Below are 15279 nucleotides of genomic sequence, written 5' to 3' on the forward strand. Positions count from 1 at the left end.
TTATTTTAATCGAATTATATTTATTTTTATGATAAATATTATATTATGTTTTATTTTCTAAATTTGAACTTTAAATATACTTTTAAGGATAAAAAATATTATTTAAATTAAATTTCCTATGAAATTTTAACTTTAAAACTAAATATAAAAATTAATGATTTTAGTTTTAGAATTTAAAATAATAAATTAATAACACAATTAAAATCCAAAAGTTAGAACTCTTAAGTAAAAATAAAATTTAGAATCAAAACTTAAATAAATAATACATATGCAAGGTAATAAAACATACAATGCATTTTCTTAATCAAGTAAATCTTGGTAATAAAAGATATAATACATTTATTTAATCAAGGAAATCTTGTAATGAACTCAAAGCAATGAGCGTGAAACTGAAAGCAGCAGAATTGTAATGAACTCAAAGCAATGAGCATCAGAATTGAGAAGAAAAAAAATCACGATCATAAGCGAGATCCAGAACTTCTATTCCTTTGGGCGCCCACACTGGATAGTCCCCGCTTCAACGCCATTGGCTATCAGAGCCTAATAACAACAATAGCAGCAGCAAAATCACTCATCAAAAGGTGGAAAAAGGATAATTACAAGTTAACAGTGAGGAGATCGCATGAAACTCAAAGCAGCAGATCCGTATCAAAGCTAGTTGGAATGGAAATCCATGGGAAAGCAAGCATAGATTAAAACTTCATAGAACTTTCTCTAAAAACTTCATAGTAAACTGCTTCAGTCTACTTTTTACTTTACTTGTACAACAATTACATGATATGCCAAAATAAAAAAATATAGGTCTGCGCCACAGAATCCATAAAAAACTTCATAGAACTTGCTCTAAAATTTTACTTGCCAATGTTTGTCAACCTTTTTTCAGGAATTTGGAGCATGCAGAAACCATATAATTTAGCTATCCCATTTTACAGTGAAAGCTAGGAACACACAAGAAACAGATGAAAAAGGATAAATCTAATACCCGTAAAGCATCAGTAACTTGGCGTCCTTGTAGCCCATCTTTTTGCAGAGACCATCTATTCCCAGCATTTTTCTTCTTTGAAAAACCCGTAAAATATGGGTTTTGGTGTTAAATAATGCGACTGCCATCAACATCAAGGTCGAAATCATAGCTTATTCTTCCATGTTAAGAAAAGTATGCTAAAAAATGAGGGATAGAAAATAAAATAATGCTTGGTTTGAAACATACACCATTGATGTAAGAATAGGGTTAGAACTGTATGAACATTAAGCAAAATAGCCAATTTAAATTCACTTAACAACATTAAGAAAAATAAGTCTGGTTGAAAGAAATGGAACCAGGAGAGAAGAGAAAAACCTGTTCAGCAATGCTAGCTGCCTCACCATAAGCATCTTGGATGTTCTCAGCAAGCCTATGAAGAAATATATTAGATATGCCTCCAGCAGCAACAATGAATGGACCAGTAGCTAGTGTTATGAGAACAATCTCCCAACAGTTGATAAAACCAATAATATGATCAAATTATAACCCCTTACATATGATCAAATTATAAATCAATATAAAGGAAAATTATGCTTTGGCCCCCTCAAAACAATGCAGAAAACAACTAACATAGAAGAGTTCCTACTTGCTAAGAAACACTATACCTGAAGGCTGAAGACAAGATTTAGCATGGAGATAATTTTCCCTAGGATCTGTCTGTAACTGTGGACTAAAATGTACCTTCTTGTTGACAGAATCTGGCTTAGAAAAAATTGCAATAGAAGAGAGGCAAAGAAACAGGACAAAAAGGAAATGGAAATGAGAAAACATACAAAACTTCAACCCACTAATTAGCTTCCAGGAAAAAAAGAAGGCCTCTATCAACTATTTTTACTCGGTAAAATGTAGTGCTTGTGATGTCTTGGGATAAATGCCAACAACTGCTGCTGCATGATACCTTCTTTATCCGTGTATGTCTTAAAATGAAAACACGAGTATAGGTCTTAAAAAAATAATAAGATAAATAAATAAATATATTATAGTAAACATTATTTTTATATTTTGGATAAGCTAGAATATATAATATCAAAAAATAAAAGTGCTATAATAATATTGGATGCGCATTACTTATCTTTTGAGTTGTTAACTATGAATTATCTTGCAACAAAATAAGGTCTGAAAAGGGCAGAGACACATTATACCTTCATATTTTATGATATATTAGACAGTAGAATTCATGCTTCAACTCTCCCCAGCACTTATATTAATTAAATCGAACTAAAAGTGATAAATAATTAATCCAAACATACCGCAGTTCCATTTTGCCTTGGATTTAAAGAATGCCTCATCCCTTTTGATACAGACTGGGTGGTATGCCTTAGGACAGCCACTGTCACGTAAAATGATACAAATGCAAAAAAGAAAAAAATAATAAATAGATACAATACAAACAAAAGAAGAGAACATCAGTACTAAACCAACGTTCCCTTACCGAGAAGACATGATTTCTAATCTATGAATTAGTGCCACAAAATAAACAAAAAGATTAGCGGCACAGGCACAGAACTTGCGCATTTTTTAACTGCAATTAAATCCAGTTCCATTTTGCATGTATAAAAAGAAAATATAAGCTCAATGAGCCAAAAAAACTAATAAAATTTGAGCTCAACTTAACAAAAATCGAAGTGCAGCCAAACAATGACTCTAGTTCTGACCTTAATAATCCCAACTAACTAAAACTTTCTTCATACCAAACAAAGCCAGTATATCGATATTCTTCATACCAAAGCTTATCGGTTTAGGATCCCTGCAATTATTTTCATGTTCATTTCTTTTCAAAACAACTTTAGTCACCCTTCATATGTATGAGTCAATCGATAAGTGGTTCTATTAAATATACGTGGTTGACGAATGTATTCAAAAGTTAAGGTCTTCAACAGTTGAAAGTTCTGCTATATTTTATGCACTGAACCCGTTCCCAAGAGAACCCCAATGTCCTGAAGGAATGTTGAAACAAGCTTGTGCTGATGCCTCACCCATCTTTTCTGTCTCAATGCCAGCATTGCAGATGTTCGCAAGGGAACGCATGTGTTTCATCCCGTACTGAGCCAGTGATCCGCAGTGCGTCTCAAAGGTTCTCACATGTGTCGATGAACAGAGCATCTTCGTAAGTTGCATGATGAGAAAAAGGAAAATGAGGAAGAGGGACTGAGAATCAAGGATATTACCATTTTCTTAAGGCATTTCCAGTCATCAACAAGAGGTTGACCAGCTGGTCGAACAGTGTTTAAAACTTCAGGGCCTCTTTTGACTCCGAATAACAGCTTTCCAGTGAGTTGTATACTGTTGTCTACATGCATTCTATGGGACATGGCTTCCATAACCTGCTTTTGAGCTTCAACCTTCCTAACCAAGACATCAAGTGCCTTGCGATACTACACAATAGGTTCGAAAATAACTTGAGTGGGATGAGCTCTAAACTAGCAGTTCAGCTTTCAACGTATGGAACAAAGGTTCATATCTTACACTCATTCACAATAATATTTGATGCAAGAGACATAGGATACAAACCTTATCCCAGAAATGGACAAGATCAGCATAGCGCTGATTAACAGCTTTGGTGGGTGGCAACAATGAGTTCCCATCGACGAATTTGAAGTTATCGTTAGCAGGATTGGTACCCAAACATGTGAAGAGATTGTCCATGCTAATTCCTATATCACCAAATTGCATAACATGAGAGCCATATGCAGAATTGTCATTGATAGTCCTCCTTTTTACCTGTAAAGACCAGCACAGTGAAATTTCACCATATAACTCAACCGGGTAACCATTTGGATTTTAGCATAATACTGAATAAGATTCATTGGCACTTGAATTCAATGTCAAAGGAACTTAGACCGACCTCTCATTTTCAGTATATAGTTTCATATTTATTTATATCTATATAGCAGTAATAGATAACTACTATAGGAAGATGACATCGAAGTCGCCATTTTTTTTCTCTTTTTAAGGAAAGGAAACAGCTCATGCAAAGCATAGGTTTAAAAAAGCCATACAAGTTCATATTGCTGGTGCAAAGTCTCCTTCCACAGATTATGTATGTCACTGCTCAACAAGATACAGAACATTAAAAATACATACCGAGAGATGTAACTCAACTATTAAGAAAAAAGTTGATTCCTTAGTATTAAAATATATCCTAATTTAATCCAGGTGATATCAAAAGAATCAGAATATATCCACCTACTTTGCCTCTGATTTTTGTATTTGTTTACCAAATTCTTAGAGACATGAAATAAACTGAAAATGCTAAACTGAAATCTATCGAAAACAGATATAGGCAATAAGGCTTCAACTTCAAAAACCTCGCAGATTCAATGAACCGAAGGGTAAATAAAAAATTATATGTACCTGTCCTCCATCCAAGCAACACTGTACAAGTCTCCCAAGCAGGTTTCATACTCTGGGGGAGGACTTGGATACTCTCCAGGACAATAGGTTCCCCAGCTACTCTCCAGGACAATAGGTTTCATTCTGCGGTGGATCCGATCACAGTCTACTGAACTGCACCGAATCCACACTTTTTTCCTTGAAAACTGAATCTTCCTTTCCTTTTCACTTTAACCATAAAACCAAACTCAAATTAAAAAGTAACATGGAAAAAAAGTTGATTTTTTTTCTGTTTCCAGAAAGAATAAGATTGGAATATTACCTGCAAAATAAGAGGAACTGATGATCGGCCATAAAAAATAATTGTTTTCCCTAAATTAAAGAAAATTTAGATTAAGATTAAAAGAAGGTAAATGAATTAATGGAGTTGGATTGAGTAAATAAAAAGAAAATCTTGAGAAAGGGCACGTTGTGGGCATCGACCGATATCAAATGCTAGGTTAAGAGTGGGAAAAATAATGCAAGTTTCATGCCCTCCTATTGACAACCCTTCCACTCGGTACCTTTCAATTTCCAATCCCTTTTTTCTCTTTTTCTCATCGTTTCCTTGGTTTCCTGGTTCTGGGTTCTTTGATTTTGATTTTCCCTAGAGTTGAATAAGCTTTGGGTTTCTTTCTTGGATGTGGGAAATAAGGAATTTTAGGGGGAGGGGAGGGAATTTTATAAAATGGCCCTATTTTTTTAAAAGTAAATTTTTTTGTGGCGTTTTTTTATGAAAACGCTGTAAATTTATTTGGAATAAAACGACACTATTTTGCTATGCTAAAAGGGTGCTATTTTTTTAAAGTAAAATTATTTTTTGTGGCGTTTTTTATAAAAACGCCGCTATTGCTTACCTTTTGCTAAAAATCTTTTATTTTGTCTGTTAAAAATTATTAGTTAAATTGAATTTTTATTTCATTTATTATTATTTTTATAAATTGAATTTTTATAAAAAATTAAGTACTTTTAAAATAAATATCGTATATTTTAATAAGAAAAAATGATTAAATGGCTGTAATTAATTATTAAGTTAGAATTATCCAATGTAAGCAATTAATCTCTCACATATCAAATTTCTATTAAAGATTGAGACGTTAATAAATATTTTATATTATTCATTTCGATCTAATCTCCATTTTATTAGAGATATTTCTTCCTAACTAAAATATTATTATTTTGCTACATGTTCGATGTGGAATGATTTTAGTTTTTGTATTTTATTTTATTTGTTATAATTTGGTCCTATATATCCAAAATAGATAGTTACCTATCCGTATCAATTTGTTTCATTTTTTATTAATTTTTTAAATCTAATATTTAAATATATCAAATGGTTTAGATTAAATATTTTTAGTCATAACTTGTAATGAAACGACACCGTTTTGAAAAATTCTAATACATATTGTATATTGCATATCAATTTTAAATTAATAATCTTTACAATTTGTTATTATCTCTTTTACAATTATATAAGAACTTATTTAGTATATAAATTAAAAAATACTAATTAATCTAAACCTTAAACCCTAACCTGACCTCGAATCTCTAAACCCTAAATCACTAACTCTTAACCCCAAACCCCTAACCACTAACCCCTAAACCTTATTTAATAAATAAATTAAAAAACACTAATTAATCTAAATTCTAAACCCTAACCCGACCCTGAATCCCTAATCCCTAAACCCTAACTTGACCCAAAATCCCTAACCCCTAAACATTATTTAATATATAAATTAAAACACATTAATTAATCTAAACCTAACCCCTAACCTCTAACCTCTAAATCCATAAACCCTAAATCCATAACTATCTTAACCTCTAACCCTTACCCCCTAGCCACTAACACATAAACCTTAAATCACAACCCTTAAATTAGAATCTCTAATCCCTAATCCCTAATTTCATAATCTATAAACCTTAAAATTGTAACTTTTAAACTGACCCTAAATCCTAAATTAACCATATATATACTCTAAACCATATATATTAAACCCTAAACTATAATGATAATTAAATTAAATGTTTTAAAATTAATACTATCGTATCTTTTACAATTATATTTGAAATTAATACTTAAAATTAATACTCTAATTTCATTTGTCCCTTTTCATTCATTTTCAGTTCTTACTCTTGAGTAGGTACTATTAGGTCATTGTTGTGTTCATGTTTAATTAACTAAATATAAAATTATTTTTGGTAATAAAATTATCAATATATAATATTATTTATCACCATATTTGGTGTTTTATATTACTTTATTTGATTTATTTAATCGAACTATCAATTTAAGTTTTATGATATTTTATTTTACTCATAATTTAATATATTTTTCTAGTAAAGTAGTTTAAATAAACTGTGGTTGAAAAATAATAATAAATAGTTAGGAGTTAGGACTTCTCTTTAATAAAAACATTTTGTATTAAACAATATTATTTGTTATCATTTAAATGTAAATTTGACCAATATATAATAAATACAACGAAATATCAATTTTTTCAACTTATAATAAAAAAAATAATTGAAACATTACATGAGAATATATCAAAGAATGAGATAATTGAAATGGTTTTAGATTTTATTATTATTAGCGGCGCTTTTTTAAAAACGCCGCTAAAGATCCGAGCATTAGCGGCGCTTCTTCAAAAACGCAACTAAATGCCCTAAAAACTCATAAAACGGTGTAGTTGGGCTTAGGTTTTTTGCGGCGCTTTTCAGAAAACGCCGCTAATGCTTATTTTTAGTGGCGTTTTCCAAAAAGCGCCGCTAATGCTCGATCTTTAGCGGCGTTTTTTTAAAAGCGCCACTAATGCTCGATTTTTCGTGGCGTTTTTTGTCCAAACGCCGCTAAAAGCCTGTTTTGGTGTAGTGATTTTTAAAAAAATGTATTTTTTTGGATGACCAAAATGAAAGCAACCTAGAAGTTGGGTGACCAAAATGAAAGTGTAAATATGATGTGGTGTGTACAGTCAACCGTCGTTAGATATTTAAAACTTGGAGGACTAAAATGAATATGCCCTAAAAGTTGGACAACGTAATTGCAAATATTTCATTTTAGGTGAACAAATGAAAGCACTCCTAAAAATTGGATGACCAACTAGATAATTTACCCATTATTAAACCAAAAGTCTTATATTTTTGAAAGTAGTACTTAATAATTTCACTTCACCAATATACTTCAATCTTAAAGTAGACTCCTCGTAGTTAAACGACATTGGCAACTCACAAACTGCTATCCTATAAAACTACTTCACCTCTTAATTAGGTCCCTATAGCTCCCATTCTCGTCATTATCATTAATAATCCTTTCAAAAATTTCACTTTAAATAAATAATTTCAGGCAAGTATGGTCAATTTTGCTCAGAACCCATAATATGATCTCATTAAAGTCTTTACCGATCGAGTCGCCATTCCTTCCTAGAGATAAATAAGAAATTTCAATCCACTTATCGTTGAATCATACTCCTCATCAAAGTAGGAAATCCAGTATTGTTCCAAACCATCTTTCTACAGATCCCGTAAAATCTTTTATACGTACATATACCATTACACATCGATCTTCATGCAAGAGATACAAATATTAAATTGAATCGATTGAACTGTGATTCAAAAGCTTCTCTCCTCCTTTCTCGATTTATAATTTTTAATTTTTAACAAGCTTCTCTCTGTAAACTCTAATTTATGTAGGGTTTTTATAGTTGTTTTCGGCACCTTTTTACTTAAAAATAATATTAATTCCAAGTAATTGATCACTAATTGGGCAAACTTTGTTTATATTTCAATAATGGGCATGATTTAATGAAGAGTGTGCTTTTATCCTATTTTTGCATTAAATGTGTACATAACTTAATTATTTTATGCTACTTATTGATCTTGATTTAATTAATGTAGTTGGACCAAGGAATTATACATGATTTTTTTATAAATTAAAGCTACACGGACATGCCCAAATTTCACTCCATGTGAATGGCAAATACATGCAAAATGGGTCAAGAAGAAGTTGATTTGATCCAATTGAAGAAGGGGCCAATTGATGGACAAATTTGGTAAACAATTGGGTCACCAAACTGTCCAAACAAGGGAGAACAAGCCCAATTCGGCAAAGGCATTTGGGCTGTTCAAAAATTCACTTTTGGGAGATTTATTGGAGGTCCCTACACTTGCAAATGAGTTAGAAAATAGCACACCAACTTTTCCCAAGTAACCACCTACCCTTGTTTGATTCAAGCATGATATCGTGCATGAATCAAACAACCAAACAACTCCCTCCTCCACAAATTATGGCCAGCCATGGGAAGGAAAATCTAAGGGATTCATCATGCTATTTTTAGTAAACACACCTACCATCCTTCATTATAAATACCCACCTCCATTCCTCATTTTAATCATCTCTCATTCATCCTTCATTTAACATTTCTCTTCCATTCTCTCATTCCCTCTCTTCATTCCCACGCATAGCATCTCATATTTCCTTTCTTTCTTAGCCAACAAAACCTTGATAAGACCATCTCTTAGGCGGCCACCTTGAGGAGCCATTAGCAAAAGAGCAACACGAGGATAGGAGAAAACTTCTTCAATCGAAGTTCGTAAGACTGCTAATTCAAATAGAGTTTATTCTTCATTTACTTGTTACTTTGATTTTAATCATGTTTGCAATGTGCTTTGTTATCTTGCCATCACAATGGTAGCTTAAATCTGTTTAGCTAGGATGATTGAATCAATTCAATGAAGTTTGTTTAAATCATGTTTATAGTGTTTTTGCCTCAGTCATTCATATTTTTAATTAAACTCAAGCATGTATTTCATTCATATGTGATTGGATGCATTGAAATTATTTGAGCGATCCTAACCAGACAACGGCTAATAGACATAATAGTTGAAAAGTGCATGCTTAATTACATCCTAACCCGACTAAATTAAAGGTTCACAATAACTTTAACGAGCTCTATTATATTGCATAGTTTTTAGGTTTATGTGATTATATTGTTTCAAACTTAACCCATCCCTGTTATTTCACATGAATTCTTAGAAACCTTTAGTTTAATATGATCAGTAAATGCATGTTTTACTAAGTAAAAGATTTCGAGAAGACTTAATTTGGTTTCAAACTCATGAAAGATTGAGTTGTCATGGAGTATTTTTTGAACACTGTTAAACACAGTTGTTAGCCTATTCTTGTTATTGATTGTTAAAGTTTGTGTTGTTGTTGCTAAATTCATCTCATACATTTTAGTTAATTATCAACTTAGATTAGAATTGTATTAAGGATCATCTTGCATCTAAATAATTTAATTTAGTTTAATCATCCATCACTCGAAATATTGTGTTCTTATCACTACTTTATAAAACTTTAATTTTGCAATTAATTGATTAACATACATAGTCCTTGTGGAGACGATAACTTTTTTACTTACTTATTACTTGATAACAACTATGTACACTTGCACAAACCTATGCGTTACACTCTCATAAAAAAATCATTTTCCTCTCATAAACCCATACCTCTTTAAATCATTATTAGATTTAAATAATTTCCCACTAGAGATTTGAATTCTATATAGTATGCTCGAAATTATATAAAAACTGGTCTCTGACCAAGCCAAGGGGACATTCTAGTAATATGTGTCGTCCTTCTTCTAACTCCACTTCTTTTTCATTATAACAAGAGTACTAGTGATGAAAAAAGCGAAATGGGCGCATTCCATAATGTAACTATAGCTTAATAATACATGACATAGATGCATATAGAGGGAAAAAAACGATGAAGGATACAACCTTCATCCCTACCATCCCCAATGGTGCATGCAAAGTCCACTTGATTTTTTATAGTACATGCCTCCTTCGCCCTCTTGTAGGAAATTTGGAGAAAGTGTCGGCAAACCAATCAGGTTTCTTTTTTATCACAACATGCCCAATCACCACTCCAAATAGGAATCCACACCCATAACCCAACAACACTACTTTCCAATCCAATCCAAATTCTCCCGAAGAAGTCAAAGATGGAGGTGGCAGGCTTCCAGAATTGTTGCTACATTCTTTTAGCAAGGGTTTTCCACACAACCCAAGATTTCCATCAAAGGAGCTACTTTGAAAAGTCTCAAATTGGCCGCCTCCTGGTATAAGCCCTGTAAGACGATTATGAGAGACGTTGAGGAATGAAAGGAAAGTGAGTTTAGTACTCAACTCCATTGGAATTCTTCCCACTAGTTTGTTCTGAGAAAGGTCCAAAGATTCAAGATTTGTGAGCTTCGCTATGGCTATTGGGATTCCTCCAACGAGATTGTTATTCGAAAAGTTGAGCAAGTGAAGCTCTTTGAGCTTCCCAATCAATTTTGGAATTTCTCCATCAAATCTGTTGCTGGAGAAATCAATGGCTACAAGAGTTCGAATGATCTTTGGGTACTTCATCTCCATGCCTTTGTTTGTAATTGTCATGGAGTAATCATAATCCCTGGGAACATGCATAATATTTATCCTCATATCTAAACTTTCATGCATGTATTTAGGAGGTGAGTTTTTTCCATCCAGATTTTTCATGCTAATCCATCTTTCAAAGTAACCCCAAGGCAAGGTTCCATTGAATCTGTTGTGAGAAAGATCGATGATTCGCAACTTGGGAAAGACAATGAGATTCAACTTAGGATTCTCCATCCTACCATAAAATGCATTAGAAGATAAAATAAGAATATTCAATTCTGGAAGAGACCCTAACCAAGAAGGGAATGCATCTCTAATCTGATTGTTTCCAAGATCAAGATATTCCAACATTTTACACTCCATCAGCGATTTTGGAATCTTCTCCTGCAATTTGTTTTTGCTCAAATCTATCATTTTTAATCTGTTTCCAGTTGCCCAACCACTTGGAATGGGACCATCTAACTGGTTGGACCGCACCTTCAGTACTAATAAAGACTTGCTGAAGTTGCTCAGACACACTGGGATCCCACCACTCATGTTGTTGTAGGAAAAGTCAAGAATGGAAAGAGAGCTGAGATTGCACAACAGCTGTGGGATCTCTCCATTGAGAGAATTATTTGAGATGGAATAGAAAACTGTAGACAATGGTGGAACTGGGAGAGAACCTCGGAGAATGTTGGAATCAAGTTTCAGATATTGCAGTTTAGACCATGGAAGAACAAGTGGGAAGTCATCGAAACCGATGAGGGAGTTGTTTGAAAGGTCTAAAAACAACAGGGTTTCAACGCTCACTTTGGACAACCACTGCGGTATCTGGCCCTCAATGTTGTTTGAAGAAAGATCAAGAAGCTGTAACCGGCGTTGGTTGCGCAAGAAATATGGGAACTCTCTTAGATGGCAGTGCCGTAATCCTATATCAACAAGCTGAGCTTGAGGGCGGGTGGCATTGCTATTATCTGGAGAAACAAAATAGAAATTATTCAAGGACAGAAACAAATACTGCAGATCTTTTAGCTCTAGAAATGGATCCATCTCCAGAATGCCACCCAATCTATTGAAGTCACAGTCAAAAAAATTAAGTTTCTCAAGTCTCGAGATTGAGCTTGGGACTGATCCATGTAGCATGTTTCCGAGTAGATTCAAATAAGTGAGTTGGGTCAAGTTGGTAAGCTCAGAAGGAATAAAACCTGTTAGATTTTTAAAATAAATTTGATTAGTCGAAAAAGAAAAAGAAAACAAAGACATAAGGTTTCCTGGTAACTCACCCGTAAAATAATTATATTTGAGATCCAAAGTATCGAGTTTGGTGAGATTACCCAACGTTGGTGGCACTGACCCTGTGAAGTAGCATTTAGGTACAACCTTCAACTTCAACCATATACTCCATTCAAATAAATCAATAATATGGCACAAAGATAAAGCTAGCCTTTGATGCTAATTCATATTTTCACCTTAGTCATAATTTTCTTTTATCATTTTAATAAATTTTAAGATTTAAATATTTTTTTTTTGTTAAAAAATTAACTCAAGTATTCTTCACTATTAACATAGAAACTTTTTCTAAAAATTTTGTGAGTTGTTTAATTGTTGAAACCTAAAAATACTTATTATTATTTTTAAATTTTCTAAAATAAAAATGAGTTGTCACGTGAGTGATCGCATCAATATCATTAAAAATCAATTCGATTACTTTTAAAATTTTAGGGCCAAACTAAAGAAATAATTAAAATTATCATTAAGCCTAGGGGTGTAATCGAGCCAAGCTAAGCTCGAGCTCGAATTGAAATTCAGAGCTCGATACTCAGCACAAACTCGATCGAACATCTATTTTTAAGCTCGAGCTCAGCTCAAGATATAATCAAGCTACTCGAGCTCAAGTTCAATTAAGCTCGTTTACTAATTTTTGTACTCAAGCTCGAACTTAAACTTGAGCTCGAGCTTAACTCAATGATTAAGCTTAAGGTTAATAATATATATTAAGGGCAATAAAGTAATTGAATAATATAAAAATATAAAAAAACTCGATAAAGCTCATAAGCTATTCTAATAAAGTGTTACTAAGTTTGAATTCGGCTCAATTGATAGCTAGAACTATTCGAGCTCGATCTTGAGCTCAATAATTATTTAATCAAGTTCAAATCTTTTTTCAATTAAATTTGAGTAGCTTGTGAATGCCGGTGTCTCCTTACCTGTTGTTGTGCTTAAATAAATAGAGTAGGAATTATTTGGAAGGCAACTCACCCGTAAAATAATTGGTTGCTAGATCCAGAAATTTGAGATTGGGAAGATTACCCAACGTTGGTGGCACTGACCCTGTGAAGTAGCATTTAAGTACAACCTTCAACCATATACTCCATTCAAATAAATCAATAATAGGCACAAAGATAAAGCTAGCCTTTGATGCTAATTCATATTTTCACCTTAGTCATAAGTTTCTTTTATCATTTTAATAAATTTTAAGATTTAAATAAATTAATTTTTTTTTGTTAAAAAATTAACTCAACTGTTAAGATCTATGTATTCTTCACTATTAACATAGAAACTTTTTCTAAAAATTTTGTGAGCTGTTAAATTGTTAAAACCTAAAAATACTTATTATTTTTTAAAATTTTCTAAAATATATATGAATTGTCACGTGAGTGATCGCATCAATATCATTAAAAATCAATTCGATTAATTTTAAAATTTTGGGGCCAAACTAAAGAAATAATTAAAATTATCATTAAGCCTAGGGGTGTAATCGAGCCAAGCTAAGCTCGAATACTATCGAGCTCGAGCCCGAATTGAAATTCAGAGCTCGAAACTTTGCACAAACTTGATCGAACATCTATTTTTAAGCTCGAGCTTAGCTCAAGATATAATCAAGCTACTCGAGCTCAAATTCAATTAAGCTCGCTTACTAATTTTTGTACTCAAGCTCAAACTTAAACTTGAGCTCGAGCTTAACTCGATGATTAAGCTTAAAGTTAATAATATATATAGGGCAATAAAGTAATTTAATAATATAAAAATATAAAAATATAAAGACTCATAAGCTATTCTAATCAAGTATTACTAAATTTGAATTCGGCTCAATCAATAGTTAGAACTATTCGAGCTCGATCTTGAGCTCAATAATTATTTAATCAAGTTCAAATCTTTTTTCGATTAAATTTGAGTAGCTTGTGAAACCGTAGTTGTGCCTAAATAAAAAGAGTAGGAATTATTTGGAAGGCAACTCACCCGTAAAAGAATTGGTTGTTAGATCCAGAAATTTGAGATTGGGAAGATTACCCAACGTAGATGGCACTGACCCTGAGAAGTTGCAGTGACCGAGTCCCAAGAATTCCAAAGAATTAAGGTTATCGATTGAAGCAGGTAACTCACCAGAAAAGCTTGTATTCCACAATGCTAATTTTTTAAGTTTGTTGCTGAAATTGAACTCCAGCAAGTAACCTGTCAGATCCAAGTTGTCTACCAGCCAAACAGTTTCAAGGTTTGGTAGCCGGAAAATGGCTAATGGAAACATGCCCTGCAGTCCACAAAACTCGAGGTAAAGGGACGTCAGCGAGGACAAGTTGGCCAACACACTCGGAATCGGAGACGCCACAACTACGTAGGAGAGACTGAGGTACTTCAAGTTTGTTAAATTCTGTATTAAGCTCTTCATATCTGGCTTTTCGAGTACCAACAACCTTTGAGAAAGGTTCGTATCCCAATTATTAGAGAAATCAAGGGAGGATAACCTATAGAGCTTTGAAATTTCTGACGGTATTTGACCAGAAAATACAGAACTAGAGAGGTTAAGGTATGTCAGCATCGAAAGATTGCCCAACGCATATGGAATCAAAGAGTAATTAAAATGGTTGTTAGCGAGGTTAAGCTTTTGAAGGCGAAGAAGGCGGAAGAGACTGCTGGTGGACTTGATGGAGCCATAAAGGCAACTACTGCTGAGATCCAGGCCTATCACCACACCCGTGATTTTGTCACACTCAATGCCATCCCATGAACAGCAGTCGACGCTTTGAGAATCCCAACTATCAACCTTAGGATAAGCACAAAAACCTGCAGCCAATGCCTGCTTGTCGATGATGAAGCTATCCTTGAGCTGCAGCAAAGCAAGACGCTCATCGCTGTGACAAAGTACTGCAGGCTGCTCAGACGAGAAAGAAAAGGCAGTGAACTGAAAAAGAGTAACGATGAAAAGAAAGCAAGCAAATGCAAGTGAAAGCCTCATTTGATTTTTTGGCTTGATGTGTTAGGCGAGAGAAGTGTTTTTATAGACGAGTGCTTCAGATTCACAATTGTACGTAATGATCCAGTGGCTGAGAATGGCCAAGGGTCAATGGCGGATTAAAGTCTATATGATTGATTGATTGATTTTGGGATGAATTTGGACAATTTTTAAATAGAAAGTTGAGGAAATGTAAAAGTAAATTTACATTTAAAATTTTACCTTTACTATTACTTTTATATTTTTTTGGAAT

At 33.1% G+C, this 15279-nt stretch overlaps 2 protein-coding genes across 15 annotated transcripts; both read right to left on the reverse strand.

Moving 5' to 3' along the window:
* Nucleotides 1-227: 227 nt before the first annotated feature.
* LOC105804681 (vacuolar-processing enzyme) lies at nt 228-5076 on the reverse strand. Of its 12 annotated transcripts, none has more exons than XM_052624008.1 (11): nt 4921-5076; nt 4680-4729; nt 4379-4585; nt 4024-4072; nt 3536-3745; nt 3001-3399; nt 2275-2354; nt 1630-1722; nt 1340-1394; nt 983-1103; nt 228-540 (listed from the first exon to the last, which is right to left on the reverse strand). In XM_052624008.1, exons 2-6 carry the CDS (start codon nt 4709-4711, stop codon nt 3103-3105), a joined length of 795 nt encoding a protein of 264 aa, XP_052479968.1. In that variant the 5' UTR covers nt 4712-4729; nt 4921-5076; the 3' UTR covers nt 228-540; nt 983-1103; nt 1340-1394; nt 1630-1722; nt 2275-2354; nt 3001-3102. The 12 variants fall into 12 exon arrangements, with proteins under 12 accessions (XP_052479968.1, XP_052479966.1, XP_052479967.1 ...); XM_052624006.1 differs by having other exon boundaries at nt 1630-1941; XM_052624007.1 differs by adding an exon at nt 1860-1941 and having other exon boundaries at nt 2275-3399.
* Nucleotides 5077-10027: 4951 nt separating this feature from the next.
* Nucleotides 10028-15034, reverse strand: LOC105804680 (receptor-like protein 7). Of its 3 annotated transcripts, none has more exons than XM_052623999.1 (4): nt 14036-15034; nt 13055-13126; nt 12079-12150; nt 10028-11769 (listed from the first exon to the last, which is right to left on the reverse strand). In XM_052623999.1, exons 1-4 carry the CDS (start codon nt 15027-15029, stop codon nt 10220-10222), a joined length of 2688 nt encoding a protein of 895 aa, XP_052479959.1. In that variant the 5' UTR covers nt 15030-15034; the 3' UTR covers nt 10028-10219. The 3 variants fall into 3 exon arrangements, with proteins under 3 accessions (XP_052479959.1, XP_012492833.1, XP_012492834.1); XM_012637379.2 differs by having other exon boundaries at nt 10028-12000; XM_012637380.2 differs by lacking the exon at nt 13055-13126 and having other exon boundaries at nt 10028-12000.
* Between the last annotated feature and the right edge of the window lie 245 nt (nt 15035-15279).

Source organism: Gossypium raimondii, chromosome 11 (assembly GCF_025698545.1).
Source record: "Gossypium raimondii isolate GPD5lz chromosome 11, ASM2569854v1, whole genome shotgun sequence".
NCBI classification, from domain to species: domain Eukaryota; kingdom Viridiplantae; phylum Streptophyta; class Magnoliopsida; order Malvales; family Malvaceae; genus Gossypium; species Gossypium raimondii.